Genomic DNA, 18,924 nt, shown 5'->3' on the forward strand with positions numbered 1-18,924 from the left:
GATCAGCATTGGTAGGAAGAGTTGTAAAGGCCAGACAATGTTCTGTGCTAGTCTGATACTATCTGTTATATTTTGTTCACTTAATTAGTTTGCCTTGCTTGATCCTTTAGATTCATTTATAGTTTGCTCAGATCTTGCACGTCCATGGAAGATATTTAAGCTTTTAAGGAACTGCTTTTCCCTTGTGTCCTCTTATTATGTCTGTTTATACAACATAATTATACAGTGTTCCATCTTCTGCTGTTATTGTTGTGAACTGTTTATTTCAAACGCAAATCAAGTAAGTGCCATGGTTCAGTCTCTTTGTTTTCCCCTGGGTTTACTTTCTAGGCTATTCTTACACTCATTTCTTTCCGGCTTGAGTCTTCTATTCTGCAATATTAGACTGTATTTTTAAAATTTAGATCTACTTTTTGATGTGATTTTTTTTTTCCATTTACAAGATGTGGTATTTTGAGTTTGTAAAAAATATACACATACACTTGGTTATGAGGTTTCCTTGGCAAAATAAATACACTGTGCTTGCATTTGTAGCATGGGGAAAACTGTGAAAGAAAACAATTTGGTGACCACAGTATTATTAGTTAGAAAGCTTAAGAACAAACATAATATATTTGGAAATGACTTAATTATATTAAATGTCATGAAAAAAATCAGGCCTGGCAGAATACGTTCAAATCTAAAAGTGCTTTTATAACTCTAATTATTTTGTGCAAGTCCGGGCAGTTGTTGAAACTGGTGTAGTATGTAGTTTATGATTTATGTCAGATGCTTCCATTTGAAGGACTAAATGTTTTCTGGCGTGTAGGCTTTAGATGCTAGATACTGAGAGAAACTTAGTTTATTTCTTAATGCAATTCCCTCTACAAGAAGCCTTTTTTTAAAAGAAAAAAAAAACACCAAAAAACCCAGCAAAAACCCACATACTACTTTTACATTTATTTTTGCTTAAGTTATATTAAGGTTTTGGGGTTTTTTTTGTTACAGGTGATATGATGGTTATTTGGTGGGGGGTGGGGGAAATCTGAATTTAAAAATAATTTCTAGCAGTTTAGAAAGGCCTTTTTCAGGTAGCTGCAACTGTGTCATATCTTTGATATTTGCTTACAACTTCACACTAATACCACTGGCCTTAATTTCATATCTGGTTTCTTTTTGTACCTTTTGTCCTCTTGTCCTATTTTGGGGTAGAGAGATGTTCAGGATTTTTCTGTATGAACTAGTGCAGTTTGGTTACTGCTGGTGTTTGTCCCCTATCGGGCTGTAAAATAAGAAAGCTGATTTGAGTGCTGTACTCCTGTTCGTAGTGTGCTCTTGTTCCTCACCAGTTCTGCTTCCTTAAATTTATGTTCCAGACAAAAATTGTAATTTTCACCGACCCTTTTTTATGCCAGAAGTGATGATATTCTGACAGTGGGCCAGGAAGAAAATGCTAGAAGAAGCATGGGTGACTTTTAAGAACAAATTTATTGCAAATACAGAAATGTTTGAATGTTTATGCAAGTCTATCTTTTAATCAGTAAAACTGATGCCTTTCAATTTTTTTATCCATGCTCTGAAAGACTGAGGAGTGATTTATATCTTAAACTGCTTCTTGTATCTCAGACATAACTTTGCCTAGGTTTCTCTGTATTGCTTTTTTAAAAATGTTTTGGAAAAGAATTGTAACTGAATTGTGGTAGTGGCATGAGATATAAGGCTGAAAGATTGGTGCACATATAATTACGTATATAAAATGTTGGCATCATTCTGTCAGCTTAAAAATACACCTTTACTTGTAAACATGGGTGCTGTACTGAACTTTAAGAAGTGATGAGTCATCTTCTGGCTGCTGGTCCTGAGGATCAGCACTGGTGGATCCATCTGGAATCAATAGGTATCTCCAAATACTTGGCGTAGACAAGTGGATAGAGAGGTGCTTGTTCCCAAAACAGGAACAACTTTTGGAGAGTTCCACTTGTTCTGCTTACATAAAATAAACACGAAAGGCTGCAGTATAAAAACTTGCTATTAGTTACAGTTCAAAATAATTCATTTTGAATACTGTTGTGTTTCTTTGTGGTAGTGATTGACCAAAAGGGTGACACGCTTCATGGAAGGTACAGACATCTGTTTAAGAAAACATAGATTAAGGTGTAAATTAGATTTGAGAAAATCTAGTGAAAAGTGAAAGAACTGACAGCAAGCAAAACCAGCTATTGATTACAAGACTGCAGATAAACAAAACCCAAGATGGATATGCTTGGGTAGCTGGTCATGTAGTAGAGGGATGGGGTAAGTTGGTAGGGTTGTAATGAACATCTCAGTCGTTGCAGTGATGTAGGGATGCTGAGCGTGATTGAATTTATGAGACCAAGACCATCTGGAAAGAATTGTTTTCAGAGATGTTGAGGAGTGTTGAGGGATGGGTGATGTGGAGAGCAGAGCAGCAGAGGAGATAGTGGTAATGTCAGAGCAGAGAGAGAATTTGAAGCATGTTGCTAGTGAAGTTATGATAAGAGAGTTCAGTTCTGGTGACATAAATGGAAATTTGGGTTAAGGAAGGCTATCTAAAGAAAACATTTAATTCAATGCAAAGTCACTGCTTTTATTTGAAGGCTAGGTAAGTGTGGGGTGTTTTGTGTTTGTGTTTTGTTTTTTTTTTAAATAACACCTGCAGTGCTTTCTCCTTTTCTGTCTTTTGCCCTTCCCTGTTTCATTTGGTATTTATCCTCATTTAGGAGGGCAGTGATAACTCTTGTTGAGAAAGTCTTAACTTCTGTGATACTCTCTACTCTTCCCATGCCCTCCTTGAAAACCACTGAAGCTTTCCTGTAAACATGTACTGTCAAATGACTAGGGACGCTGACTTCTTGGTAACATTAATGTGCAAGAATTTACATAACTTATAACACAGAAACAGGAGAGACTTTGAAAGCCATGATTGTTTTTATGCATATAATAATTAACAGCCTTGGTTGTTGCATCACTCTACCTAGCTGTATGCTTACCTTTTAGAGATGACCTGGAATAAGTTACTGCTGTAACCCCCTTATTAGTCATTCATGCGACCGGTGAAATTGCTTCATACTTTCATCAGCTTTCATCTGTTGCTCTTTGGGGCCCAATTTACTCTCATGAAGATGGTGACAAAAGTCATACTGACATTTCATCAGCTTAGTGTTGAATATGTATTGTAGTGTTGCTGAGCTGCTTCCCACACAGAGGTTTCTAGTTTCTTGATTAACTGAATACATTAGAAATTGTTTCTAACTACTGTCAGCATAGTTCCAAGAAAGACCCCAGTGCTTTGTACTGTTTTAATATTTGAACACTTTGATAATAATTTGGCTTCGAAAATGTTGATTAACTGGAATATATTATTCTACAGAACTTTGTTTCAGTTCCTCTATGTCCATATCATATGTGCTCTCTGCAGCAAGTAATATGTGTATAGATGGCATTGAAGTCTGTGTATGGCTGAGTTTAATATAGAGGATAGAAGCAGTATATGTGTGTGACTTCCCCCCTGCCTGCCCCTTTAACTTTTTGGCTTATGTGATGTGGTTTCCAGTGTTAGGCTCCACAGTTGTTATCGAAATGTGGTGCTTCACAGTTTTACTGTTGATTTTAAGTGCCTGTTTATGCCTTGAGTACCCATTCTTTCCATTACCTAACTTTATATTTTTAACATATTTAGCTGATGGCAAGAATTGATGCTGATGAGTTTGTGTTGAATTTGACAATAGCACCATGTCTAAAATATTTGCTGAGTTTAAGACTGTGGTAACTTATGTCCACTAGAGAGTCTGCATAATTGGTGAGAATTATGAAAATATACAAGTATTGCAGTTTAAATATGTTTCAGTTTGGGAGTGGGGGTTAAAAAAAAGATGTGCTACTTGAATTCTACTGTATGTATGTGTGAGAAGACAAGGAAGAGGATTTTCATGAGTTGGGAGAAAATTCATTAGCTCTGTCTTCTAAGATAGTTATGTATCTTGGCCTGGAAATTAATATTGGTCGAAGAAGCTGTCTTAACACAAACAAATTGTTTACCAAGTTTGTATTAATGAGACTTTTGAGGTTATTTTTCAGAAAGGAATTTTTAATGGAATGACTCTTTGAAGTTTTAATGTAACCGGTTGTTATAGCCTGACTGTAAAATGCTGAATAACATCTTCATTCAGTGGCAGAATGTTAGCGTGATCTAGGTCGGTGCTATTAGTGTTAATTTTAGAGGGTGTTTTTAAATCTTGCACTAATGTTGAACAATATTCTTGAATCCAATTTTAATGGCATTGCTGTAGTCCATCCAGGTCAACTCAAAAAATGACTGCAAATCATTTTTTGAGGGGTTTCTTGTGTATTACTGGGTATAGTATACAGTACCCTGAACAAAGGTATCTTGGGCCTATTACTAAGGGTTGTGGAGGTGTTGTAAAATATTTGTTTTTCCCTTACTGAGCAACGTAAATACATTCCCGTTAAGTGTATAATAGGGCATTTAAAAGCTGACAAATTCATATTGAATTCCTTCATTAGTTTGAAGTGGGGCTCTGCTGCTGGTGAAGTTAACATGAAGGTAGTTTTAAGTGAATGACATATGGAAGCTACCTTCTGAAGGGCTGTAGAGGCTGGTTTGGTTTTTTATCTTCAGCTGAGCAGTATTTCTAACACACAGAATATGTCTTTGGATTTTTCATGCTTTCTGTTAGAGACTGGAATTTTTCCCTAGATGAGCAAGTCTAGGCACCCAGCCTCTGAACCACTTATGATTTCTTCGTGACTTAAGAACTAACAGAAAAAAAACCCCAACTCGGTCAGCCTCTTGCATGTGTCTTAGGCCAGGGAGGAGTCCTGAGAGGAGATCGTATGTGTTGGGGAAATCATAGGTGTGGAGGGTTGTGTTAATGAGTAAAATTAATCTGTAGTCACAAGACACATTAGACACTTTCTCATAAGCTTGAATTTAGTGTGTCACACTGAATGTATAAGGCTGGCTGGATTAGAATGAACTTAATCTAACCACAGAGCACAGAGTTTTTAAGAATAAATGGCTAATACCTCATTTTGAGAAAAATGAGATATCCAAAGCAAATGATATTATGAGTGCCAAGGCCAAACTGAGAGCATAGCTAAAAATTTTTGTTTTCTTTAGTGTGCATAGTTTGTTATAATTAACGTACTGTTGATGCATCTGAAACAGGTGGAACACCTTGTTTGCCTTTTAGATGTCAAGGGATAATCGAGTTATTAAAAATAGACTGAGCAGAACTTCTTGTCTCCACCTGTATTTTCTTGTTGTTTATTCCTGCCATCCTTTCTACAAGTAAACAAAAGTAGTTGCCAAGTGGGACAGTAGGAGGAAGCTTTTTAGTTGCTGTGTGGCATTTTAGTGTACATTAAAATACTTTAGCAGCATGAGAGCGGTAAGAGATGGGTGCACAATGCTATGGTTAGTTGCTTTCTATTACAGAAACTAAAACCCAGAAGTGCAACACTACTTTTCTGTAGGTAGTAATCACAGTCCAGCAAAACACTGACAGTTCCGTTTCCAACTTTTAAACATGTTCTTAGACATACTCTGCAGGGTGGTGTTACCCAGAGTGACCTCTGCCTTCTCTTTTCTCTATGCTGTTTTTTCTATTTAGGGAAAAGGACACATTCTGTAAAGTAGCAGCAAGAAGTGGAGATAATCTTTGTTATATTCTTCATTATGTCTGTAGCACCTTTTTTTCTGTATCCTTTGCATAGAAATGCTGGTGGATGTAATAGCAGTAACTTTTGTTTTGATACTGACACAGCCACTTTAAAATAACTTTATTTCTTTCCTTATTCCTTAGTTTTTTGGAGCTTCTTGATCTTTCATTTCCTACATAGCATAGTAAAATGCTGTTCACTTCATTTATAAATGACCTGGAGAAGGGTATAAATTATGAGGTGACAAAGTTTCTAATGGTGCTAATTTATTCGGGATAGTAGAAAAGACGACTGACTGGACCACAGCCTCCTGCTCAGAGGAGGGTCAGCTATGATGTCAGACTAGTTTACTTAGGTCTTGAAAACCTCTAGGGATGGAGATTGTACAACCTTGCTGGGTAACTGGTTCCACTGCTTGGCTCTCCTCATGGAGGGAATTTCTCCTTCCCTCCAGTCTCATCCTCCCACTGTGCACCACTGCCAAGAGCCCACTCTGCCTTCTTAATGACCTCCTCGTCAGTACTGGCAAGCTGCTGTCAGGTCCTCCTGAAGCCTTGTTGGCTGAACAAGCTGAGGTCCTTCAGCTTGTCTGCACCAGGCAAGTGTTCCAGCCTCCTGACCATCATGGTGATCTTCCTTGCTGCAGTTACCTATGTCTTCTCAAAACTGGATGCAGTAACTACATGTGACCTGATGAATGCTGGCTGGAGAGAGATGCTTACTTCCCATGATTACTGGCTTTCCTTCTGGTAATATAGTCCAGGATGCTCTTTGCTACCAGGGTACACCAGTTGCCAGGTATTGAACAATTATTGGAAAATGCAGCTGTATGCTTTTTTCCTGGTATAAACTACAGCTCTATTTCCTGCACAACAGTTGGGAAGAATATCATGCTATATAAATAGAAGCTGTCAATCTTTCTGTACCCAAAAATGCAGCTTTTAATGCTCACACACACACACATTACAGTTGTCAAATATGGTTGTATCTTGTGCATAAGGGGAAAAAAAATCTTGTGCATTTTGAGCATATTCTCTAGCACTTGCAATAGAAGATGATGCTTTACCAATCCAAGGCATGAATTTCAGTGCCAAAGTTTTAAAGATCATCCACATGTACAAATTAGTGTTAGCTGATCTCTAGTAACTGTCAGTGGGGTAAGTGCAATGTAATTCGAGTTAGTTCAGACCTTTATTGGTTGTGTTTAATGCTAGACTGTTCAGTGCCAGCCCCTTAGATGCACATAGTTACGAACTGAAATGCATGCAGTTTATCTCCAGCTCCGCTCTCACAGGAGCTGAGAGCTGTCTCGTACAGATGCATCGGTATGAGTTGGATCATACTTGGATGACTTTGGATGACAGATCCAAAAGTATGACTCTATGAAAGAACTGAATACAAGATAACTAAGAATGTAGTGCAGTCATCTCCAGAAGTAGCCTTTCTTGGCGTGTCTAATCTAAACAGGACCAAAAAGCACTTCTTTTCCCAAATGAAGATTAAGAACTCCAGGGGAATACAGGTTTCTCTGGCTTGTCTTACCAGAGGTTTTATTTAGTCCATGCAAAGAGATGTGAATGAATTATATGCTTGAGATTTGAAGACTTTTTAATGTGCCCTCTGTTAAAAAGGAGCCCCTAGATGCAGTATAGAATCCATACTTTTTGTTTTCAGTTACTGAGTGGTGTGGAGGGTGAAAGGCAAAAAAAGACATTAAAAACTACTAAGAATTGCTTGGTTGACTGTTTGGCTATAACCATATAAAATTCTCAGACTCCTATTTCCTTTATATTTTGATTCAGCTGGTCAAACATGAGCTGAGTGTATTTCCCCTATAATGTGAGAATGTACCATAGATGGATTTAAAGTAGCTTCCCAGGAGCAACTATGGTAAAAGATCCACAACTACTTTGCCCCTTTGTGAATTTGGAATGAATTTAAGGAAATAAATGTTGAGATTGGAAGTTACTATTTGTTGTGTGGTTTTGGTGTGTGGTTTTTTTTTCTTTTTTTTTTTGACAATATCAGGGAATGTCAGAAATCCTTATTCATCAGTTATGTACATTCTCTGCACAGTGTCTTCACTGTCTCCTCAAGTCAAACCTGGAAGAACTTCATTTGAGCTCCAGTGGAGAACTCCTTGCAGAGGAGTTGGGGTTATAAGGAATATAGCTTGTCCTAGACTTGCTGCATTTGCAGCATCCTTAACTTCTGTCAGCTCTTACTGTTGAGGTGGATGATAGCAAGAAACACTACTTTTTGGCTGAAAACATAGCTAGCAGTATGATTTGGACTTAACATTGTATTCCAATATTGGCTCCAATACTGTCACATATAATAGTTTCCTGAAGGAAGGATGGAATTTAAAGAATATGGGCTTTTATTTCACTGAAGATATCAATGTGGCTTTATGTATGGTGTTCTTTGTTGACTAGTGCCCTATTTCAATATGACTACCTATGCTTTTTAATAAGTGATTAGAAATGAAAGTTAACAGGTGATTTAGGGTATTATGAACATATGTATATGTGAATTTGCCCTCTTTTAAGGGTTTTTTAAGAAAGTCAAATTAGGAGTTAAGAACTGCTTTTTCTGAAGCCACATGACTGTTGAGAGAGTGTTTCTTTTGCATATGCCGAGGGCTATATCCAGAAAATACATTGAAAGGTATTTCTTCTACTAAGGCAAACTGAGCCTAGTTTAAGAGCTGTAAAATGAGTAAGAAACTAGTTGTAGTATACATGACAATAGGTGTTGCGTTTTGGGGAAAAAAGCTACTATTCCGTTTCCTCAGGCATCAGTATTAAAGAGCAATCTTGCTCAACTTACGTGAAAATGGAGTAAAACATTCTGTTAGCACAAAACCAATTTTTTAGGAGATGTAGTCAATACAAAAGAATGTTAGAACATGGTGCAGAAAGGACTTGATTACTCCAAAATAATAGATGTAATACAAAATTAAGGTGTGTTTTTTTTTAGAAGGGGAAAAAAAAAGACATGGTGCTGAACCCTAAAAACAAGTTTCATCTGTAACTTGAGCTGCTCTGCTGGAAGCAATTGGGGAGGACAGCGTGGATGGATTCAGCAATCAGAGGATAATGCTAAGTTACTAGCGTGATTCTTGGGTGAGTGTGTTGAAGTACTTTCAGCACAGAGAGGAAGGCTTAGTGCTGTTATATATAGCTGTAAGACCTTACCTGGAGTACTGCATTACAAGCCCAGTCATTCATAACTGAGAAATATGAACTGAAGCTAGAACAAGTACAAACAAGGACTATGGGTTTTGTTTTTTCAGTAGAAAAATATTCTGAAACAAAGAGTAGTATGAGGAGTAAGAACCCAGGATTGCAGTGGGACAGGACAGTGGAGTCTATTCTTCTGCTATCATGGACAACACATTCCTTTTCCCCAACTTAGAGTCCCACTCTAAAAATAGTTAGGATGCTGGCTTTCACTACTCCCTTTCAAAAGCTGTTCAGAATGCATGGTTAGAAGCTCTTCAGGATCATAGATTTTTGCTAAGTATAAATTGAGACTGAAGAAAATTTCTGAGTTTGCTTATTGACTTGTTTTGATCAGTATGAAGGACTTTTATGAATTCTCTTTTGTTAAGATCCTAAAGCTTTCACTGATTAGAACTTACTTATTTCTTGCCAATCATTTTAAAATTATGTGAATTTTCAGTAATAAACAACTTTACAAATATTTATAAAATTGTTCTCAATTGTGACAGAAGTAGAGGGATAATTACACCAAGATATATAGTTACATCTTATTGCTGAGTTGCAAAGTAGCCGTCATCTAAAACTAGAAATACAATATTTGACAGTTCGTGTTACTGGACAGCTTTCATCTGCTGTGCCCTCAAAATACCTCAGTTATCTCAGTGGTACTTATAAGTACAGACCCACATTCTCATTATAACCTTGTTATCACAGATGGAATAAAGGTCATCTATTTTATTTGAAGCTATGAACAAGTTTGTAGTAATTTTTATTCTTGTCTTAAGCTCATTTTTGGTTTAATTTTATTTAACTATATCTTTATTTTACACAGGGGCAGTGTTATTTGCGTCTGACAGATTTTTAGAGAATTTTACTGACCCTGTATATGTGATATCTAATTTTAGGCAGCCACTTTTGAAAATTAGGTGTCTCTGTCTGTAGCCTTGGTCTAGTTTCCAGAGGAACTGGAAACCTAGAGAGGACTCTTTTTCAGCACTGGCATTACATTTTCCAATACTGACAGGACAAGCTGTGTCAGAGTACTCTGAAAACCCAAGGCTGTTCTCAGTTTTTTTTTGTTCTTCTTGATTCAAAAATATACCAGGATATTTTTTTACTAAGAATTATTTATTTGAAGGATTACATTCTTTATCAAAACACTTTCCTCTTTGAAGCATCCTCTGGAAAATTGGAGTGGTGAACTCTTTTTGGATTAAATATTTAAATTCAGAGATCTAGTTATGACATTTGATTTTCAGCATCTGTATTTCAGATATCACCGCAGTGTGTTGCCTGCGCAGAGAATGAGCTCAGTTGCCACTTTGAGACCTATGGCACAGTAATAGTTCTGGGGGACATCCTTAGGGATGACCCACACATCATGCTCAAACACTTGGCTATGCTTTGGGTTGGTTTTTTTTTTTTGTCTGAAATGTCGGAGTACACAAAAGAAATAACTCTCCCAGTTTATTTGTATTAGTATTTCTTAAATAGTCTATCTTTCCTGATTGAGTGATATATTCTTTCCCTTTCTGATTCTGCTTATTTGGATGTAATGTCCTTATTTAGATGTAAATTTTTAAGGGATGTGATCACTACCCTCGCTTTCACTTTTTCTTTTCACTTAGGGTAGCTTTTCTACTCGATTTTAATTTTTTTTTTAAGATAGTGAGTTCTTAAAGACAACAAATCTTTAAGTGATTGATTAAAGCAATAGATCAACTATTGCCCAGTGAAGTAATTTTGCACTTTCAGATCACAAAGGAGATTAAAGCTCAGACTGAAGTAGAACACCTTTAGGGTGCTAATATCATGAATTGCAGATCCAGGCAGGGACAATTAAAAAACAAAACAAAACTCCTTGTATGGGTAATAAGGCAAACACCCTTTCATATTTAAAAACTGCTACAGTTTTGCCAGATTCGGTTGGTTAGCTGTTGTGTGTTATGACTTACTAGGTGGCTACTAGTATTGTGCACAAGCGAAAGAATCTTAAGAGTTCGGGCTACTTGAAGTAGTTTCTCAGCCTGTGATGTGCAGGTAGTCCATTTCCTGTGAGCTAATAGCAGAGTACGGTGTCGGTACACAGCGCTGTTCGCTATGACTGCTCAGCTACTAGTGAAGGCTAAGGGCCACAGCACTGCAGAACGGCAGGCATCCTTGTTTCATTTCCGACTGACTCATGTTTTTAATAGGCATCAGCAAACAAGATTGAGGAAGCAGTATTGAGCCACTGATGCCTCATTCAGGAGCAAATAAAATGTTTTTTTTTTTTTTCTTTTTTCTTTTTGTTTCCCCCAAAGGCTTGGAGGATTAAAACTGTCTTGCTGTTTGATTCCTTTCCTCCAAGATCTCCAAGATTTCCAATATATCTGTAGGTATTTTGGTCTACCTTCTTGTATTGGAATTCTAGTGGTAAACCTTAGAAACAACTTGATGCAAGTCACGCTGGGCTCAAGGTACATCTGACCTAAATAAGTTACCTGCCTCACGAGGAAGGGAATTGTGCCCTTGGCTTCTGACTGTAAAGCAAACGTGTTTGACTAGCTCATGGTTGGGCGTCAGCTCTAGGCAGATGACTTCCTTGTGTATTGTCACCTAGAATTTCTTTTGTTCAAGACATGATGGAAATAGTAAACATAACTGCTTACTTCTTTCCACATATGTCGATAGCTTACTCCAAAATAGGTCTTAAAGAGCCTATCATGTAAAATACAATTACCCTTAGATCACGTGTGAAAGGGATACAAAGCATGATAACTCTTACAAGTCAAGTGGATTCAAACTTTAAAAACCAATGCACCCACCCCTCCCCAAACAATAAAAATGCACTGTACGTAAGGCTTTTTCTTAATTTTGGAGTAAAACTTACTGGCCATATAATTGATTCAATACCTGTTACTCTAATTAAACTGTTCTTACTGGTTTAAATTTCTATTAATAATCTATAAACCATAACAACAGTGTTGACATTTACATAGGATACACTTTTGTTGATCTGAATTAAATTTTAAATTGTTGATACTGGATTTTCTGTTTATTCCTATTATAATGTAGGCATTTCTTCATAACCTAATAAATGCAATGTTTTTTTTCCAGATCTGTTTTCTCCTATTTGCTGTTCTCTACATAGTTTCCTACTTCATAATCACAAGATACAAAAGGAAAGCAGGTAAGCATAGAGTTTTTAATATACTCTAAAATAATTTTGTGTTGCAAGTGAATAGGTGATTCTTTTTCTCTCTGCCTCCACAAGGAAAGAGGAAGAACTGGATCTCTGACCAAAAGTGTTTCTCTGGCTGCAGGTCTGTAGCAGACTGGACTGATCTGATTGTATATGATACCTTCTTGCCCTCTATTTGCTCCCTTTGTCCCTGAGCCTTGTTTGGTGTGTTGTTTTTTTTTTTTTCCTTTTTTTTTTCTTTCATCCCTTCCCTTGTGCCAGCTCTGGCACTTCTCAGAGCCTTGATCGTGCCTTCTGATATCATTAACCACGGGAGGGAGTGCACTGAAGCATCTCAGAAAAGGATCAGTGAATGCTGTAGCTGGCACTCTGCAGTTGAGTGAGAATGGGTGGTTATGGAGGTGGTGTGGATGGCCACAATCAGTTGTTGTGTTGTGGCTTCGTGGCCATGTAAGCTGTTTTGAGAGGGAAGAAAGGGGAGAATTTCAAGTAGAGCTTCTGCCTCCCTTGCTTTTAGATCCTGTAGTTCTCCTTTCCTGTCAGATTTTCCAGAAGAAATATCTTCAGGCTGTGTTCTAGCACCAAAATAAAGTTCAAAGTTTTAGCTGGTAAAGCGAGAAGTTTGCCAGTAATACAGAAGGGAAGTAGCAGATTTCTTCTAAAAATCTTGCTTTGCTCAGGTACAGTTATTTTAGTGTCATCAGCCTGTTCCTTATGACCTCATCACTGAAGTTTTATTCCTTGAGAAAATCCCGTATTTTTTTTCCCTTTAGAAACAGTCTGAAACTAGTCTGTAGGGACCCCTGTCATTTTCTTCTATATTTCTTCTAAAGACAAATAGCATAAAAATCTGTATAAAATGGCAGAATTTTGACTCTTGACAGCTTATCTGGGACCTTGGTGCTCGGTAATAGTCACGCTGGAGAACCATTCTTATGCATGATGATCTTGGCACTTTGAACTGTGGTGGAAACTGTTTATTGAGCTATAGTGACCTGTGTTATGATAGAACTGCTTTCATAGATGGATTCATGTCTAAAAAATTAAACTCTTCAGGAAATTTAATACCTTTAAAAAACGTGCACCTCTTTAAAAGTAGAGACTAGTTAAGTAAGATAGATACTATCTTCTGATTCTAGTACATATATTGGATATTACAAAGCTGCTACCATTTGGAGATACAGAGGAACAGGGAGGGGGAGCTGGTTTGGCAAATACTATTGGATGTAAAGACACTTTTATTACCTTTTTGGCAGTTAATCTCATCTGTTAGTGAGAGGAACTGCTCTGCAGCTGTCCTGACTTCATGAAAGCTTTGTGAGCTTTTAGTTAGGCAAACTTTGTAGCCTGCTAGGCTCTGTCCTGATGAGGCATGTTTGAAGAGTTAGCACTTCTGGAATTCTTTCAGGACAAATTGTTTGCTGTTTCTACAACAAGCTCTTTAGCCAAAATGATTCATAAGAGACCTTGACTTGGTCTCTCAAAACACCATGAGATTCCTGTCAAAAAACCAGAAACAATAACCCAATGTACTTTCACAGAAGAATTGCGAAATAGCATGATGTTAGGGGCTACATGTTTATTTCAAGTGTGTGTGAGAGCGCGACTTTTAGGAACTTGAAACACCTGTCTTAGTCTTAGATTTTTAAAATAAATTCGAGTTGCCTTTCATGGAAAATCTGGGAGACTTAGCTGACTCTAAAGTTTTCTTCTCTTATTTCAAATGTAGAAATGCATACATTTGTGTACAGATGGATATAAAGAATAAATGATGGTTATATTAGTGATTGACCTCTGAGTTAAATGTTGATAATATTTCAAAGAGTTGGAATATTGAGGAATAAGTCAACAAGAATGGTCTAAAATGTGAAATACTAGAAGGGAAGCCATGGTATCTTAAATCCAAAACAAACAACAAGAACAACAACAACTCTCCTTCCCCCTTCCTCCAAATTCCCAGGAGCAGGGCGGGGGGAGAGCGATGAGAAAGGGGAAGCAACTGTGTGGTCATCAGTACTGTTCTGAGTATGCTTTCTTGTTTTTAAAAATACGTTAATACTGAAAATTAAACATCTATTTTTGAAACGTTTGCTGTAGAGCCCTTTGGAAGATGTTTCCAAGAAGTTTTGATCTGCATATTTAAATGAAGTTAAACAACTTCGTAGTTACATTGATTGAAAAAACTTGAAGATGAGCAAAAAACAAGAGTATTCACTTTTGATAGGAACGTTCTTCAAATATTGATGCTAATAAATTGTTTCAGTAACTATAAATTTTAATTGTAAATTAAAATTATTCCTATGTATATACATTTTAGCCTGAGGAAACATGACTAAGTATTGAATATAACCTGCTGTAATTTAATTTTCAGATGAGCAAGAGGATGAAGATGCCATCGTTAACAGAATATCGTATGTATAGCTCTTTTTTGCAGGACTTTTTTCCTGAATATTTTGTTTTGATAGGAATATTGTATGTTTCCAGATAAATAACAGTCCATTTTAAATGTGACAGCAAATAGACTTCTAGAGGGCAGAGGCAAAATATTTGATCAGGTGGCACCTTGGGTTATGAAAGGCACGGCAAGAGGCAAGGCAGTTTGGTTTAGGGCTTTTTTCACCTGTGGTTTTCCTGATAGCCATGAAGCTGGCCAGAATACTGCATGAGGACCTGATGCAAGAGGTGCAATTCAGTGCAATGCCTGCACCTCAGTTTAGGTCTCTAGAATGTAGGTGTTTATATGGGAGGTAGGTGTTTCAGTTCCCGCTGCCGTCAATGGAAGAAGCCCTGCCAAGGGAGGCAATGAATCCTGGAAGGAAAGCTCACCCTGAAGTAGGCATCTGTATTTGATAATCTTAAAAAAGCTTGAAAAATAAATAACAAATGGAAGACAAACACTTGCCAGACCTGTTGGTCTGCCAGCAACTCTGTCCTCTTCCTGTTCCTCTGTAAAGCTAGATATTAATCTCTCATATTTAAATACATCTCAAGATTTACAGAACATCTGTGAGCTGTTGCTGCCCCCTCAGGTGATTTGTTCTTATTATTACAATGTTCTTAGCTCTTCCATGGTGGTACTGTCATCCTCTTGGAAGGAGAGCTCATTGAGTATTTTATTGATTTGTTTTGTACCCTGGGAAACTGCCGAGTACATTGCAAGCTGTTCACTTTTAGCTTTGCATTTGTGACAAGCTTGAAAGATGTAAAAGATGATGTAAATCTTAGGCGCATTTCTCCCAATAGTGTCTGATACCAGTATTTTTTATGAATTTGAAATACTTATTTGCCACAAGGTCTGCTTCATGTCTAGAGAGAGAAAAAGACATACTTTTAAATGCTATGAAGCTCTTCACTCTTAAATAGAGGAGCATCTCTCCTGTGCTTTTAAGACTACTGCGAAGGCTCTTCTTGAACAATGAAGGATCTTCTAGATTGAATGATTCTGAATTTTTCAAGATGCAAAGAGTAAAATTTGTTGTTAGCTCTTATCCCCCCTGCATCTATTTTCTAGTTTAGCTTTAAAATACAACAGATATCAATTATCAATACTGTGTTCTTCATGTGAAAGCAGTGTAAGACAAGATTAGCACTTCCATCAGAGTAACGGCCTTTCATTAACAGTGTTGTTATAAATATAAAATGCTTCTTGTCCTTTCAGCCTAAGCTTTCTTATTCCTTAAGTGTACATGTTATTTTCCAAAAAGCAGTAACTGTCAAAAATGTGCAGATTGATATTTCTTTGCCTAACATAATTGTCAGGACTTAAGAGATGAGTGGGGGCATAAAACAAAGCCAAACTGCTGTAGCACCTAGAAAGGCTGTAGTGTGTTAGTTTTCACAATTCTGGCTTAGAATATTTAAAGAAAATACCTCAGAAACCACCAATAAAAGCATACAATAATATTAAATATAAAATTGGTCACCCAGACTTTCTTCTGTAAATTAAATATTGTGTGAATGAAAACTAGATTTGTAGACTGTTAAGGAAGAGTAAAATCTCTGTAAGCAACTTACAGTCCTGTCAGTAATGATCTATTTAAGGAATAGGAATGATCTATTTAATTTTACATTTTTTGTCATGCAATTTTAAGAATAATTCTCAAATTTTATTCTAGCATTGGATTAGTCCTGTAAGAAGGTTTTTGTTCTTTTTTTGTTCTTTTTTTTTTTTTTTTTAAGAACACAGTTCTTTTTAATGCCACAAGATGGCATTTGCTATAACTGGTATTTGGGATCTAAAGAGAATAAGCTTAAACATTTTGACTAATTATGGCAATTTCTCTGTATTGACTTTACAGTTATCAGAAAACTCCAAGCTATGAGATGATATTCGAAAAACTACTTTGTGAAAGAAAAGCAATAGTTTTTTTCAGTGTGGTGTTAAAATTTTCTTTATCTTTAATTATGCTCACTTTAGACATTAAAAAGCTGCTCTGCTTTAAACAAATTGTAGTAAGAATAGAAATGAATTTTTTTCTTTCCAAGTGTGGATGGGGGAAATGAAAACCAAAATAAGAGACTTCTGAAAAGATATTTCATGAACTCCAGTAATTTATCCTGTCTATCAATTAGAATTGAATGCATGCAAGTCCCAAGAGAATAATTGTGGTAGTTTACAGAATCCAGTAAAAATTAGTTTTTATAAACTACTTGGTATTTGAAATTTGCTTTTTGGAAGTGAAATACTGTGGAAATCAGTTTCTCTTGCCCCTTTACAATGTAAGAATGGGTTGCCTTTGGACACTTATTAATAGGTAGGCTAACTACTTTTTTTCCTCTGTTCAGAGCGTGTTGGTGGTAACAGTGGTGCATTTCTTTAAATTTCAGGCTGTTCTTGAGCACCTTCACTCTAGCAGTTTCAGCTGGTGCAGTCCTGCTTCTACCTTTCTCAATAATCAGCAATGAGATCCTGCTTTCTTTTCCACAAAACTACTATATTCAGTGGTTAAATGGCTCACTAATTCATGGTTAGTACTCAGCATAATGTAATTACAATGGCTGTCTTCATTGTATGTGCACAGATATGTTCTTATTTTCAAACTAATGACTCTATTTTCATTTCAGATGCTAATTGAATTGTTAAGATGCTATTGGCTAGTTGTTTTTGCTGCTGTTTGATACATTGCAAAAGTCTGTCTTAACTGTTCTGTTGGGGTTTTTTAAAGAATTATATGGACTTGATGGAATTAAACCAAATTCACTGCTTTGAATATTAATGTAGAATCAGAGCTACTAGAAGCTAACTTGAAAACACACTGTTCAAACTTCTCCCTCATGTGTTAATGCAAGATTCATAAACCTGTCTGTTTATGATGATATATATATAAATTTATTCTCAAAATAAAAAAATTGTTTTAAGAAACTTGCTAGCTATGAGCAGTTGGAATTAGATAGTTATAATCAACTGTTAGTGATTTATTTGTAAAGAAGGAAAATTGTAGAATATAAGCATAGTTGAGTGCAGTAAAGAGGCACAATAAAAATGAACTATTTCAAGGAAAACGAGGTGCAAGAAAAGAATTAGATTTTAAGAGAGTAGACTTTGTCCTCTTCAGGAAATGTGTATATGGGACCTTACTGGAGAATGCCCTGAAGGCAAAGGAAGCCAGGAGAGAGACTTTGAAGAATAACCTTCAGGAACTGTAATATGGACCTCAGCGTGCAAGAAAATAAGCAGGTGTTGTAGGAGGTTGACTTGGTTTAATGGGGAACTCCTGAGCTCCAAACCAAAAAAGAAATGTGCAGAAAGTAGAAGTAGGGATGAACTGCCCAGGAGCACTGTAGAAATATCACCTGAGTTAATATCCTGGTGTGAAATTAGGAAACCCAGGGCATAGCTGGATTTGCAACTGGTGAGGGGTTTATATAGAGCCTGATTCTTCGCTGGGGTGTGCAGCGAGAGGCAAGAAGCAATGTTTGCAGGACACGAAGCAACAATTCTTCCCAATGGGGATGGTTGAGCACTGGAAAAGGTTGTCCAGAGAGATCTCAATCCTTGGAAGTTTTCCAAAACTCAGCTGGCTAAAGCGCTGAGCAACCTGATAGCACCTGCATTTTAGCTGTTTTAAGCAGCAAATCAGACTACATGACTTTAGACATTCTTTCTAGTTGAGTTATTCTGTGATCTGTTTTGTCACGCATCATGGGGGATTGTTAATTTGGTATGTCTCGTGGAAGGAAAAAACCCATCTAATTCTCATTTTTTACACAGGTTTAGCTGTTCAGACAGATTTATATTCTTTACTCCCAGATGTGAAAAAAAAAATATTAATGGAAAAAGATCCTTCCTTCTGTGTCAGAATTGACTTTGGAAAAAACCTGTGAAAGTATTTGAGAGTCAAAATTATATAATAACCAATTTGGAAATTTTCACTCTGAGAGCTGCTAAAGAGCTTGAGAAAACTTGGGTTCCTTAGAAATCTGCTTGAAATGTAGCTGTCGCATTGGAAGGCCTTTGAATATCCTAGTGACCATCTTTTGATTTTAATGTGATAATCTTTTGAAAGTACCACTTTATGCATGCAGAGTATAACTTACTTTTTGTAATATGTCCAATAGTAATGGCTAGCAAGGAAGTAAATTCAGCATCTTGGTGTTTCCAAGTCTGACTATGTATTGCAAAGCTTACGCTAAGGGTAGACGGGACTGAACTAAACCAATATTTACCACAGTTGGTGCGAAGACTTCAGAAAAATCAGTAGATTTTTTCTGATATGACCACGGGCTTCTGTTACTGCAGTGTGACAAAAATCAGTGTGCTTTATTTCCTTGGGGAGGGGCTCCCTCTTGTGGTATTCACTAGGTTTGCACAACAGCGTTGCACTGCTCTGTTAA

The 18,924-nt window shown here is 36.8% G+C and overlaps 1 protein-coding gene across 2 annotated transcripts in view; it reads left to right on the top strand.

Annotated features, from left to right (window-relative positions):
• LMBR1 (limb development membrane protein 1) overlaps positions 1-18,924 on the top strand; it is a 76,179-nt gene that overhangs the window by 3,738 nt on the left and 53,517 nt on the right. Inside the window, exons 2-4 of one of the 2 annotated variants that reach the window (XM_054814498.1) lie at positions 12,006-12,078; positions 14,462-14,501; positions 16,918-17,057. In XM_054814498.1, coding sequence (XP_054670473.1) covers positions 12,006-12,078; positions 14,462-14,501; positions 16,918-17,057 — 253 coding nt within the window. Of the gene's footprint in view, positions 1-12,005; positions 12,079-14,461; positions 14,502-16,917; positions 17,058-18,924 lie in introns of those variants that run through there. The other variant, XM_054814499.1, reaches the window with a different exon arrangement.

This window comes from Grus americana, chromosome 2, assembly GCF_028858705.1.
Source record: "Grus americana isolate bGruAme1 chromosome 2, bGruAme1.mat, whole genome shotgun sequence".
Classification (NCBI taxonomy): Eukaryota; Metazoa; Chordata; class Aves; order Gruiformes; family Gruidae; genus Grus; species Grus americana.